We start from the raw sequence: 15,132 nt of genomic DNA, 5'->3' as shown, positions 1-15,132 counted from the left end.
TATCAGAAATTATTTTTAAAATAATGCTGCCAATTACATTAACTCAACAATTGGTATTAAGGCAAAAATGTTGAGATTGAAATGTTTTCCAAGCTTTAAGTCTTCCTCCTCTTAAACTAAAGGAACAGTCTGGAGAAAAGCATCTGATAGAAATCATCACTCGACCAAAGAAAAAACACCATGTCTAAATTAGTATCAAAGAAGAGTGAAGGAAAATTTTATAGGGGAAATCCTACTTTAAAGTACAGTCAGATATATTATAATTTGATATAGAGAAAAAGCTTTTATATATAAAACTTCATATATAAGCATTTTTGAGGGGGAGAAATAGCACTTAGTGCCTTTAGACTCGATGCTGTACTTCTGTAGCTTACTGAAGAGAGTTCTTCCACTCACTTCAGTTCGAAAATGCAATCAAGACTTCTGAAAGATTCAACCTGTGCACTAATTAGGAGGGGAAGAAGCACTTCACAGGTCTTTTTCAGCAAAGGTGCCAGTCACCATGGCAAAAGGATTTGAGAGCTAAAATGGGAATAAAAGAAATCTTGTGTGCTGTAAGGATTCTGGAACAGAAAACAAAACAAAACAAAACAAAAAACAACAACAGTGAAGAGATACTTGAAAAGGCTAAATTTCTTTTAGCAAAAATTGTATGCGAAGACTGAAGCAGACTCTACTTAACTGATATTGTCCAGCCTAATTCCTAAGTATTTGGACTATGCCAGACTAGGAGTACTCAAGAAAAAAAACATGAAGGTAACAGCATCTCATTTCTTGTAAACTAAATGAAGAAGAGACTCTACAGCTCTATAGTTTCTTTTTCCATTCATATGTAAGAGATGTTATGTCATTTCTGAAAACAATCATGTCGGCTTTGCACTGGAGCAGAAGAAAAGGAGTTTTGTAAACTAAATCAAAGGCAGTTTTAGGTTTCTGTCCCATGCAGAAATAAAATAAGTCAGGATTTCAAAGCTGCAAATAAGGTTTTGTGAATAGTATCCAAAGAAGGAAGTTAATTTTTAGGAAAAATCCAGACTGCGTGGAAAAACATAAAGCAACAAGCTCCTGCTGTTTAGCAGAAGGGGAGCACTTTTAAATGCCATATACTATACCTTGCTATGTAAGTCATGAGAGACTGCTTTTCTCATGTTGTTATCTCTGTATATTTGGCTAGAAGAAACAAGAACAAATAAGAGAATGTAGACTTTCCACGTGACAGGATTTGCGAGGAAGGGAAACTTTGGCTTCTATCTACCCCTGCAATATGCTCAACACTTTGTGACTGTAGCATGCCAAATGAACTAAGCTAATGTTGCTGACAATGAACTACAAACCAAATGCTTACTATGTTTTGGATGTGAGCATACAACACAGAGCTTTCAACACTGTTTTGAAAAGGGACATGAGGAAGCAATAGTTTTTATAGTTCAGTTTTAATGGTTTAGAGGCACTGAGAATGGCTGCCAGTCTGGGCAAACTGATGATCCTTAGAAAATTCAGACAGGTACAGAAAAAAAATATTCAAATCCTGATGCTGCTGGTGCAGTGATGTTGCTTTTTTTTTGTTGTTGCTTTGTTCATGCCATCATCAAACAAACAAAAAAAGAAAAGAAAAAAAAATCTAAGTATTTGGAACCCACCCGGATTTGAAGAGGTGACTGGTGTACTGTTCCTTGCAACAGCCAACAACAGCAGCAGCAAGTTTCTGTTGCTGAACAGGAAAACCTCTTCTTCCTTACACTGTTGCATTTATATTAAACAGTAGATTCCATGTCTTGTGAGGGTTCAAAGCACGTGAAGTCTCTGTCCTGCAAATACCACACTGATGTGTTTTGGTCATATATAAAACAATTTTTTTTTTTTCAGTTTTGCTTATCTATATGTTGAAGGGCTTTGTTTCTCACGCCTGTACTTGACTCGGAGGTCTAGATTTATCAAGTGTCTTTCTCCTCTCCTGCTTAAAGTTTCAAGTGGTCCATGTAAACAAAACAGAGCTGAAAAGTCTCTCTTCCTCTTCTTAGAGCTGATTTTATCGATAAGCAGGATTTCCTGAAAGTGTGGTGTTTGCTAAATGTAAAACAGGCAGAGGATGAGCTTCTGTGTTAAAAACCCAGTTGTCTAACGGGAGAAGGTCGTCATTGGAGAAAAGCAGATACAAATACCTAGATATCAATACAGAGAAGAAAAATGGTGGGTATTAAAGCTTAGCAACAGATAGCAACATAGCAGCTGCATGCCCCACCAGTCAGCCTCTAAAGCTATAAAAAAGTTATTTGCTTTCAATCTTTTTATAGCATCCACACAACTTTTGCCATTACGATGATCTGAAGAGTTATTTTTATCAACTCAAGCCCTGAGATGAAAAGTTGTTACAAAGACAGCATTTTAACTTTTCCAAGTAACTTCCATTTTTCAAGACTCCTTTCAAAGACTTACTATATATTACAAACATCAAGACACCAAGCATGAGGATTTGGGAGGAAGGGCAGTAGAAAAGTAGGCAAAAAAAGTGTTCGTAATGGAATAAACCCCCTTGGAAATGACTATTCTGTTCAAACCAAATCAAAGATTTAGAGAAAGTGCAAGAGATGCCAATAAGCCATGCCAGATGTCTTATTTGTCATCACCATGCTGGAAGCTGGTTCAGCTTCTGGGTGGGAGGAAATGGGCCAATATATTGTGCAGAGAGGATTCATAAATGTATATTATAAAGCAATGCAGAGAAAATTAAGCATGTAATAATGTTAAAGTTTCTGGACAGATGTGGAAAAAGACTATTTCTTGGTTCTTTTTTCTTAATACACACTTTTGAGTGTGTGTGGGGATATTAGTGGTAGGGATATTGTCAAGGCTTCCAAACTCAAATGCTAAAATTCAAAAGTATTTTCCTTGTTCCAGAAAACCTGACTGTGCATGTGCAAGCTTAACATCACAGATGTACAGGACCTCTCAGCTCTTGCTTCAGCCTGATTTCCTGGTATCCAGAAAATGACAGGTCTTGTAGCATGGAACAAGGAAGGGCGTCACTCCTGTTAGTGGGTTCTGTCACATCCAGCATGTGCATACACATTGTTCTGTCTTCACTCTGCTGAGGCTGCTCTTACTTCACTTTCTGAATCAGATGCTGGCAATTTCCACTGTCTATACTCATGTGTCACTGCTTGAGCTATAGCACATCCAGTTACTGAGCGACACAACAGTGTATTTTGAGATCTACTTGTGATTATTTAAGATCTAAACAGAATTCTAGTGATACAGAACATCAGTTCTGTCACCGCAGAAGTCCCTTAGGAGCAGATTTCATTTTCTAATTTGGCTTCTTATAGGCAGATGGATCACATAGGCAGATGGACCACTTCCTGGGGGAGTACTGTGCCTCTGACTGGACCTGTTTGAAACTTCTGCTTCTTCCTTTCAGAGTATAGCTTTTAGGCTCCAGAAAATGAACTCAAAAGAGTGACTGAAATAAACTTAATAAAGATGTCAGAGTACGTATCAGTGGCTGATTTTCTTTTTACAATGATAATACAGGGAAACAAAATATTGTGACAATTTAGAGAAGTCTGGTAAGGAGTCAGCTGAAGGACAGAATGGACAAATCTTTCCCTTTCGTGTGATGAACCTGGGAGTCCTTTCTCACCAGTGAAACCTGTTGTGGTGCCTGAAGTAGGCAACAGTGCTGCCACTGTCAGGACCTGTTTTCTCACCTATGTATTTTGAGCTCCTAATACCCCAAATCAATCTTGAGAGACACAAGTTGCAGCTAAAACCTGCTAAATACTGTAAAGTCTGAAAAAAAAAAAAAAGAGGAAAAAAACCCTGTTTTATTCTGCAAAAGCTGCACACCCTGCTAGATTGGCAAATGATTACAACTGTTTCTTCTTTAAATCACTGGGTTGTAATGATAGAAAGGACACCTTAATGAGTCTTCACAACTGACAGGTTTGTACAACTACATATGTATCATCCCTTCCAACACATGTTGGCAGAAAGTGGCACAGATATATAACCAGAGACAACAACAACTAATAGCAGATCTGGCCTCATTCAAAGGCCAAAAGTGTCTTCTGGTTAATTCCATGAAATTAACAAACAAAAATATTCTGCAAAATGTTATACAGGAGGAAAAAAGGGGTAAGGAATATAGCAAACTCACACCCTTTTCTCCCGAAGGTAGACAATTCACAAGGTTTCAGTGAGGTAACCTACACAGGAACCTTGGTAGATTCCAATGCCAGAACTGAATTACCAAATTCACTGATGTGACTGTCAAGAAACTGTCACAAGTTTGGAGATATTGCTTTATAGGCAAAACTCCAGCATGATCACAGCTGCATGACAAAAGAGTGCTCTTGATAGCTGGTCACATCATTGATGGAAGAGATGAGTAGTCATGATAAACTTCCTGTTTTAAAAACTGATCTCTTAATGTCTCCATGACATATTCTTATCTTTCTTATCTTTACACATTTTTCTTATTGTATTATATTTTCTTACTGTCTCTGTAACTTAAAGATTATAGCATATTCTAGTACTGAATAGATTTTTTTTTTTTTTAATTATGAATCAAAAAGAAGCTTTGAACTATACGTTGAACCCAATATGCAACAGAGTACGTTAACCTCTGTGCAATAGACTACAGGTGTCCTGCAGACTCAACTTGATTGAAGAATATTTAAAAGATTCTAAAATATGAAGTACATGAAAGATTATAAAATATGCCTGGTATTCTTGCTTACAACAAAAAGCATTCTAGAAAAATATGCTATAGGAGAAATACAGAAAAATAATCCAAGGGCATGGAGGAAATCTTTTTCCCCATTTATTCCCTTGCAGTGACACACACAGGAAAAACAGGTTCTACAGTAACAGAGTATGTCAAGTCAGTGTATCTAAAAATGTCTTTTGCAAATGGAATCTCTTAAAAGGGAGATATCTGTCCTCTATTGTGATGCCAGAAATCACACTGAAGTCTTAAAAATGAAAGCTCCCTCAGCATAAGCTTCTTGCATGGGAAATTCTACCTGTATTTTCTGCTGGGAAAATAGGCTGGCCTTGGACCTAAAGCTGGGAATAAAAGAATGCCCAAACTGCCCTGACAAGACAACAGATTATTTAAGTCAACATGTTCTTCTGGAATTTAGATACTGCCTTTTACAGGCAGACGAGTGAAGACAGCTTACTTCAAAGTTTCAGCAAGGAAAAAGCTCTGCTGTACATCATCATATGTAGGAGATGAGGAATAGACATCCTTGACACCAGAAAAGCCACCACTGACTCGGCAATACTTGTCGATGGCCTGCAAAAAAAAAATTAAAGAAAATAAAATCAATTGTATAACAAAATGTGAACACACTGAAATATAAGACTTGATCAAAAAAATAGGCAGGACTTTTCCAAGCTGCATAATTCTGTCACAAATCTTATGTCAGAGGATATCGTAGATGTTAAAAGTTTATGACAGATGGAAAAAAAAGGACTGGACACATGGACACGTACAAAAATACAAAAATACAAAAGACACCACATTTGGCAAAACACTAGAAACTAAAATGGTATCTGGGGAAGAATATGTTCTTTCCTAGGTATTCACTGTTGGCTGATATTAGTGGGAAGACATGGCCTCAGTACACTTTTGCTGACTTTTTTTAGACTGAGCTGCTATGTCTGGTCATAGGTAACACTACGTAGAACATTTGTCTCTCAACCAAGGTAGTATGTGGTCTGGGGAGCGTAGGGAGATAAAAAACATCCTGGATTATGCAGCTGGAAGAATCTGAAAAGTTATAGGAACTCTGTAACTAGTAATTTGTTTTTATGACTTATTGAAAATAGGAATTGAATATTGTTCATGTTTAGGGACTTTTCATTTCATCTTGTAAACTCTTCCAGCTGCTGCTTTCTTCCCACATTTCCATCTCCTATATATGCTTTTCTCTGTTTCCCCTTTATACAGCTGAAACTCAGGTCAATTTGTGTGCTGGCCTGCAGAAGAGCATTTTATCTTTAAAGCATAAAGTTTAAATCCATAAACCTTCCATGAGGAAACGGGCCAATGGATCCTTGGTTCACAAACCACCTAGCTAATCAGTTCCAACACAGTACTGCAAAAAGCCTATTCAAAGAGGAGGAGACTGGGAAGAAACTATCAGTAGTGCAGAGCACCTCTTGCCTATGCTTTCAATCATTTGCCTCATACTCAGGACTTACAGCATGCAAGGATATCAGCCATTAAAACCAGCCCCAAATAAATGACTCTGAAATGATTCACAGATAATCTGTGCTTCCCCACTATTTTGGTGATGCTTCCTCAGCAGACATGAACTCTTTTAATAGATTTATGCAGGGTCAGAAAAGGCACAGTGATGAAGGAAACTGTTTGGCTCAGGATGTCTGTCATTAACAACTACTGAACACAGCTACCCGTAGTTTAGTAATCTACATGTATAATTTGGTCCATTAGTTTGCATGAAGTTTCTTTCTGCATGACACCAAATTTCTTGTCTTTCTTGGCAAAGTCTAATTCTTTCTGTATTTCCTCATCTCAAGTGGAGCTGTCTCCAATTTTGGTTGGAAAAACTCCTTTTTTTTTTGCTGGGACTTGAGCCTTCACACAAGAAGAAAGTGTATGGATGAATTCTTTTCAGATCGGGTTACTGCTGCAGTATAGGGCGACACTGAGACTATTCACATGTGGGACATAGGTTGACCCAAGTTCTCTCTACAGTCTGGATAAGAAGGTGTATGTGTAACTAAAGAGCACCCACACCCATGACAATCTCTTCAAGTACTCTTGCACATCACAAGTCATGCTGGCTATTGCATGGCAGCTAAAGGCACGTGGGAAGGGGGGGGAGACAAAAAAAAAAAGGAAAGGAAAAAAATAATTGTGTGTTATACTTCTGAAGAAGTAATGCACATGCTGTTTATGGAACCACTTGTCCATTCCTCCTTACAAATTCAGTGAGCTGCTAGGCAGGTGTGATATGTATGAATAAAGGTCAAAACGCTCGTAGAAGGTCTCATGCTTGTAGTAGTAAAGAACTGTAAAGGAAAAAATTCACCAGAAGACTATTAAATATCTATTCAACCAAGTAAGGGTGAATGAACTGGCCTTGATTCAGAGGCATACAGTACTTCAGGACACTGAAGAGTTTGGTGCTGAAGACAAGCTGCTTAAAAGCCACTTGAAATTTGCAGTGTTTTGTCTTTACACAGGTCTCAAAGTACTTGGCGCACAGGCATCTGGTTTGCTACCTAGATACTCTTTCACTCAAGATAAATTTCCTTGACAAAATGATTCTAATTTTTGTTGCACCCTGGAATTCAGGGAAGTCCTAGAGGACTGGAAGAGTATCAAGGGAATGCTACTATTACAAAGCTCTGGCAGGCTGACTGGATAATTTTAGGATGACATACCTAAATCCCAAGCAGTTGTGGAAACCCAAGTAAAAAAAAATAAAAAATAAATAAATAAATAAAAAAAGAACAAGAGGGCAATTGACACCAATCAGCATGGTTTAACAGAAAACAATTTTCTCTGCAAGCTTGATTTCATTCTTTAAGGTCTACAAAGTGGCAGATAAAGGAAACTGCAAAAGTGTAATAAAACAAACATTTCTAAAGCAATTGACATGGTACCAGAACACATTATGATAAGAAGAAAACAGCACTATACTATATCAATATAATTATCTTAATTAAAAAATGGCCAACAGTGCTCTAAGAATGATCTGGCAATGTAAACTCGTTACCAAATTGGGCTGCTTTTCAAAGATTCACAAGGAATGGTCTTAAATTTTATCAATCACTGCAACACTGCTGCTAGCAAAAATGACATAGGGGAGTAACAGCAGTCAGTGTAATCTGGCAGTAACTGGAACCCACACAAAACAAGTTTCATATGGCCAGGTACAAAATCCTATATATAGAAATAAAGGCTGTGTAATTGCAGACTAGTCTGGAAAGTAGATACTTACAAGAATTCAGTGGCCAAAAGAGATAACTGAGTATGAATTCCTACTAGGATGTTGTAGCAGGCATACACACAGAGACAGCAAACAGTAGCAAGCATATAGTTTTAATTTTGCACAGGGCTGTGGGTGAAGACAAAAACTGAAATATGCAGTTTCGGAATTAATTTCTAAAAAAGGATGATTAACAACTGAGGTGGGTGCAGGTGCTTGGAGAAAGTGTAAACAGCAGTAAACAGCAGGAGACAGTACAATTTGTTTAGCCTTTTAAAACAACCCTGTAGTAGGTTTGTTACAATCTGTGAAAAGTCTGGAAAGAAAACATGGGGTAATAAAACACATTTTAATATGGTAGAGGAAGTCATAGGAAAATCCAATGGTTGACAACTGGAACTATATAAATTCAAATGGGAAATAAAACAGATATTTTTAATATTACAACTAATTAAATAATGGAACAAACTACCAAAGGAAGTGGATTTTCCACTTCCCCTTATTCAAATCAAGAATAGAAAAGAAAAATATGTAATATTGTACTCTTGCTAAATACTTAACTCTGGGCTCAAAAATGATTCAGAATGAAATCTTGGGGCCTGTGACATCCAAGGAGGTCAGAGTGGATCTAGGTTCTTTTGAAGTAAAATTGTAGTTGCCTCTAGATCAGATCCTAATTCCCTCAGAGGAACTGTGGTTGCACGTGTGACTCTTCTTGACTGTGCTAACATGTTCCCAGATCTCTGCCAGGTTTTTAATCAGCTTACCTCCCAAAACACTCCTGTGGTACTCACAGCTTCCAAACCCTGAATTGCGAATCCATGTTTCATTCTCTAGCACCTCCAGCCTTTCCACTACCAGCAAACAGCACCTTCGCCTATTGTCTTATGCCTGGCTGTTTTCTGTCTACTTCGCTTCACTAAGTAGAGACCTATAGATCTTCCATCCCAACTTACTGTTCATCCTCAGTCTGCCTTTTAAGTTAGCCCAAACATGAGATCTTGTATATTTCTTTCACTGTAAGTAAGAACTGCAAATGAACTCCACTACCTCCCTGGTACAACCCTGCTGAGACACACATGCAAGTCCTCAGCAAAGACATTTACTCATACAGCTTAGATTACTAATTGGCTTTACATGTCTATTGTGAGGCTGTGGCTCTTACTGGTTTCAAGTTACTAGCCTAAAAAAGGATTTTAGTCATCTTCTGTATTTACTCCGGATATCTTGCACACATATTTCAGTAAAAGTTCATGCAAATACCCAGCATACCATCATCCACTTTGGCTGGCCCAGTACAATTGGGATCAATTTTGCCTATAGTGCTAGTATTAGGGAGAATTAGCCTTTTTATTAGTGAAGAGATAGAGACACAGTTCCAGTGATTCCAGATTGCTGTTAGAATCTAGATCCAGCTTCCACTGGATGAAAAGATGACAAAGCACGCCTTGGCAAAACTACATTAGTACTAAAATGCCCAAATTCAGTCCAAATACATAGATAATAAAAACCAATAAGAAGCTGTCATTAGTGAAATAAAAAGCCAATAAGAAGCTGTCAGGGAAATAGATAATGAAAAGACAGTTTGAAAATATGTAAACACACAAAATCCAGTCTTTTGTGCAATTCTCACTGATAAAAAGCAGGGAGAGATCTGGGCTGAGAGTACTAATAAACCTGAGTAATGGGGTATACCTAAAAAAGCCAGGCAGTTCTAAAGTGTACTCTGGACCAACTCTGAAGAGTTTTTACAATGAGAGAAACAGGTTTCTAACATATTGGTGAACTAACTCAAATCCATTTGGGTAGGGATTTTTTCATCCGTTCAAAGAAGCAGACAAGGGAGACCAGCAAGAAATCAGTCATCAAACATTAGGTTCAATGCTAAAAAAAAAAAAAAAGACTATTTCAAATTCTGAAACAAAATTAATTTTCCCCTGAAGTGTCAAGGATCTATTAGAATTCAGAGCAAGAAAATACCATTCATCATAAGAAGTCTGTACTACAGATTTTATAGTATGTTTCTGTGCTCAAAAAGCATCAGGAAAGTGAATACAGTCTGTTACAAAAGAGCACATCCTACGTGTTATATGAGGTAATTCTTTATTTATAAATGGAGGAATAAGCACAGCCGGAAATGCATGTGTCAGAGAAGAAGGGAAAGTAGTGAGTAGGTGTGAGGACTAAACATAAGAACTTACTATCTATATGTAGGAAATAAAAAATTCTGGGGAGCAAAAAGCTTCCCAGACTCCTGTGTTAGTATGACAGTGGGGGAAAGAAAAACTAATTGTGGGATGGAGGGGCATGCAAAACCACTTATGAAGAGTTCAAAAATACTCTACGAGTATGTTGGATTAAGAAACTCTTTGTTGAATAAGTAAGCAGAAAAAGATACTCTGTAAGGACAGATGCAGTTAAGCACATGGGGTGCTTAATTTACACAACTTCAATGCAGGTGATGTGGGATAAAATAAAATCCTAGCCCTGTACAAATAGAAAACGGAGGACAGGGGAGGAGGGAGGAAGGGTTTGGTTTGAAAACACCAGGGGGAGCCAAGATATGAAGGCAGATGGAGAAAACTGAATGAATGCAATCCAAAAACATGCTTTGCATTGTGATTGACATAAAGGGTTTGGCCTGAAAAATTTGCATTTGCATTCTTTAACCTAATATAAATGCTTTAATCCCATCTTGGATCACCCAGCCAGAGCTTCTGACAGAAGCTGGTGTTAGATCAGCAGGCATTTGTTGCACACACACTGGCAAGGAGTAGGTTACTAAATCCATTTCTTTGTCATATTAGAAACGTTTTTAGTTCAAGCAGAAGGGAAGATATGACTCAATGTTTGATGTTTTACAGATAGCGGCAATGGATTCTGGAATACAAATCTGACAAATGTGGAACCTCTCTGCAGAGCAACATGATGTTGGTTTTAACAAAACAGTCTACAAAGCAAAACCTAACCAAAACTAAGAGAGAATCTTAAAATATTAGGATTCTTCTACATTATTGTAACTGCACTGAGGAAGGACAGGGATGAGCTGAGTTAAAATATCCTGAACCTTCCTTAACTGTCTTTGACCTTGTGAATACAGACTTCCCAACAGATCTCCTCTTGCTCCAAGTACTTTTTCTGGGCTTCTTGCCCCTTGAGCTAAACTGGTTTTGACCTGCAGAAAAATGTTTCTCCGGGCTCTTGATTCTTCTCTTCCTTGGTTCTTCCCTCATCTCATCTGCCTGGCTGTAGTCAAAATACTTTATTAGTTTCTTGTTATCTTTAATGTTTATTCTGATCTCTGAAACTGGATTTGAGCTGTTTCCAAAGACTGGTGGAGCTACAGTAGGAAAGCAGAGGAGCTGCAGTAGTCCACTGTCCACTCAGATCTTGAAGAGGACCAGAAAACTGCTTGAACAGTGAATTAGCTTTGCATGACCCTGGTAGAGACCAGCAGGTGGAACCAGTGAGAAACAAGAGACCAGAAAAGGCTCACAGTTCAGTTCTGAGAAGCATTCAAAATGAGAAACCTTTGGAGATTACAAATAATTTTTATGATTAGAATATTACATTTTAATTTGAAAATGAAGCCCAATTATTCATATAGCTAGCCTACAGGCTATAACTATCAGATATTTATGTGCAAAGGATGAATGAGGGAAGGCTACACGCACAGAGATTAGGATTTTTAGTGAATCTCTGTTTGTGTAGAACAGTGTAAGCATTTCCAATAAGAGAGACTCAAGAGCATTTTCAAGCTCAGGCATTTGTTTAAGATATACAATGACCAGATTTAAACTCAGTGAAGCAGGCATATAAGGGAGCAACAATTTCTGAATTACCTTAGCAACCGTTTTTAAATTCTGCCTTATGTGCCATTGCTTATTCACTTTATGGTCTACTTCCTGTGATGCTGTATTTTTTCATTATAATTGAGTAAATTTAAATTGACTGGCAATTTTATTTCCTTCCATTCAGACAACTATGTTAAGAAAAAGCCATGATATCAACCCACATGTATATGCTATTTGGTCTACAAACCGTCTGAGAACAGCTGTGCTACCACTTGAGTTTTAATAACAGACCAAGAAGAAATCTTAAGGACAGCAGTGTCTTTTAATCTAAACAAAGTGCTAACATGTATTTAGTAAAGTTATATATAATATGCTTTCATTTCCCAGGATAAATTACCTCTCCTGGGGGCTGTGGACCACTGTTCATAGTAGGAGTCATGACCAATGGATTCTAATTTCAGACCTAAAACTCATCAGATATATAATGCTGAACATGTCTCATCTGTGAAGCTCTTTTGGCATTTGCAAAACAGGGACAAACCATGCACCTCCATATATACCCTGATTTACTGGAACCCGTAAAAATCAATTACCCCTTGAAGTGTTTCTGGATATCAGTACCACTGGATGAAAGTGGCTACAAAAGGAAAATAGGTTGAATTAATTTAGTGACAGATAATTAATACAGTTACCTGTGTTGCCTCCCAGCCCCACTGCCTGTACTTGGGATCGTGGGTGAATCTCCACATATACCAGTAGGTCTCAATCACCTCTGGTCTTAGGATGTAGTACTTCTCGTTCTGCCGCACTGCCACCGCCTCTACACCACCGTCAAATTTGAATGCTTCTGGACCCAGCTTTAAGGCTGCAGAGGAAGGAAAAAAAAAAAAAAAGAGAAAGAAATGTATTCCTTATAAATCTTTACAGGAAGGGTGGATATGAGTCTGCTACATCCAAAGCATGTGAGAGAAGCAGAAACGAGCTTGTCTTTAAGCAGGCTCATAAATATTTCCTATTGTTGAGGCCTTTAATTTTTCTTATGAATAATTTATCCAATTCCTGTGAGAAAAATACCTATCTTGACAAGAGTAGAGTAATCCTCCTGAAAACTAATGAATCACTGAGAATATAAACACACTAATACATTCAATTATAGGATAAAATTAAAGTGGCTGACATTAGTTCTTCATAAGCAAAAGAAACAAAAAGGGTCACCAGAGGTTTTAATGTCCTTTGATCCCACCCAGCACAGCTGGAAAAGATCTTAGAACAAAAACAGGTGTCACCATCACATATAACTGGCATCTTATTCAAACTCTCTTGGTCTAGGGAAGTGCTGTCACACCACCATAACTGATGTGCTTCAAAATGCGATCCTCAAGTAAAGGGTTTCAAATAAGTCAATGCAAACTTAGTCACACCTGAAAATGAATCTCTGAACTAAGAGATTTGCCATTTCTGTCCTTAAAGGAAGATGTAATAGTACTGTGCCAGCATCTGTAGGACTACTTGTTTAAAAAGGATGTACCTTTAGAAATACTTCCCATGCTATGAAGTTGCAGCTCCACACATTTTTAATTACACAGCTACAACCTGGACTGTCACAAGTCCATGGAGCCAGATGGGATCCACCCAAGAGTGCTGAGGGAAGGGAGGTGGCAGACGCGATTGCTGAGCCGCTTTCTATCATCTATCAGCAGTCGTGGTCAGAGAGGTCCCAGATGAGTAGAGACTTGCTAATGTGATGCCCATCTATAAGAAGACTCATAAGGAGAATCTGGGGAACTACAGGCCTGTCAGCCTGACCTCAGTGCCAGGGAAAATTATGGAACAGATCATCCTGAGTGCAATCACGCAACATGTGCAAGACAACCATGGGATCAGGCCCAGTGAGTGTGGGTTCATGAAAGGCAAGTCCTGCCCAACCAACCTAATCTCCTTCTATGACTGGGTGACCCGCCTGGTGGATGAGGGGAAGGCGTTTGATGTAGTCTACCTAGACTTCAGCAAAGCCTTTGACACAGTCTTCTCCTGGAGAAGCTGGCAGCCCAGGGCTTGGACTGGCACACTCTTTGCTGGGTTAAAACTGGATGGCTGGGCCCAGAGATGGGAGCTACAGTCCCAGTTTTGGGACTACATAAGTTCTTCAAGATACTTTTGTTTGAGACTTTCTGAACAATTCCATCAAGGTACATTGTTATTTTACACTTATAAAAACAAGTAATCATTATTCCACGTTTAGCTGCCTTCTGTGAGTCTTGGGACAGAGACAGCATCTGGTCATATCTTAACAATGTCTCAGCTGAAATCTTATTCATTGGATTTATTCTGCATTGGTGCTGTCACACTTAAAAGAACACCTACTGCTATACCCAGAGTCTGAGAGGAGGTCTTGTCAGAAACTTTAAATATGTGCAAGAAGCTTCATCATAAAATAACCTCTCTGTAATCAATACTTTATGAACTATTAGCTAATGGGTGAGAAAATTCTTATATATAAGTGATGGTATATTTTTCTAACATACTGTGTGCTGTAAATCATCACTTTCTGCCACCTATACAAGTTATTATTAATTTAATCTCTACGATACCTAGGAAAGTAAATTATTCAGTTCGATTTCGTAGTGGTATTTCTGTTCCTTTTGTTTCGTTGGACATCTTTTTTTCACTACCATTTATGGCTTCCATGTTACTAGTTATTCTATGCCTTTGCCATGTCTCTCAATGGTACAAGCATGTAAAACAGAACTAATCCCCCGTAACCAGAATACTTCAAGGTGTGCAGTACACACACAAGCTTAAACTTTGACAAACCTAGCAGCATGAATAAATGAAAATTTTAGCCTTACCAAAGCCCACTGACAGCATTATGACCCCTTGTGTTGTGCCAGTACATGCCCATACGGATCAAAGCATGTCTTGCATCTTTAATTTTCTCTATCTTCTCTTCAAACTGCATACCTCACTGCAGAAAAATCTCAAAATCTCTTGTCAAAGGATGGGAGATACAGGATGACTGCAGCAATAATCTATCAATAGGTTATACTACAGAACAAAAGCATAGTAGTTATGAAACAGAGGCATGTGGGGATTACACATCACAAGAGTATGTGGGACTCAGGAAGTATTACTGACTCAGAGGCAGATCAGAATCATGGCTGTATCTTCCAAAGACCATCAGCTTCCTCCAGCTGGTGAATTAGAAAGGCATCCCACAAGGACTGCTAGACCGATCCTCAGCTTGAACAGAATCTACAGGGATTTTCCTAGAGCCATAGCAAGAGCCTGAGCTTCTCAGGGTATTCCCAGTCAATTTTACAGGCTACAACTCAGGAGTCTTAAGTCTTCCCCCAGATATTCCTGCAGAACCT

General features: G+C 38.3%; 1 protein-coding gene across 1 annotated transcript in view; it reads right to left on the bottom strand.

The window, feature by feature from the left end:
* Window positions 1-1,576: 1,576 nt before the first annotated feature.
* The window catches only part of MAN1A2 (mannosidase alpha class 1A member 2), a 134,778-nt gene continuing 121,222 nt past the window's right edge, over window positions 1,577-15,132 (bottom strand). Inside the window, exons 11-13 of the mRNA XM_032182618.1 lie at window positions 12,454-12,626; window positions 5,184-5,299; window positions 1,577-2,162 (exon numbers count right to left, since the gene is read on the bottom strand). Coding sequence (XP_032038509.1) covers window positions 2,030-2,162; window positions 5,184-5,299; window positions 12,454-12,626 — 422 coding nt within the window. The 3' untranslated portion in view covers window positions 1,577-2,029. The remainder of the gene's footprint in view (window positions 2,163-5,183; window positions 5,300-12,453; window positions 12,627-15,132) is intronic.

Source organism: Aythya fuligula, chromosome 1, assembly GCF_009819795.1.
Source record: "Aythya fuligula isolate bAytFul2 chromosome 1, bAytFul2.pri, whole genome shotgun sequence".
Lineage (NCBI taxonomy): Eukaryota > Metazoa > Chordata > Aves > Anseriformes > Anatidae > Aythya > Aythya fuligula.
This window is presented reverse-complemented; position numbering and strand designations above follow the sequence as displayed.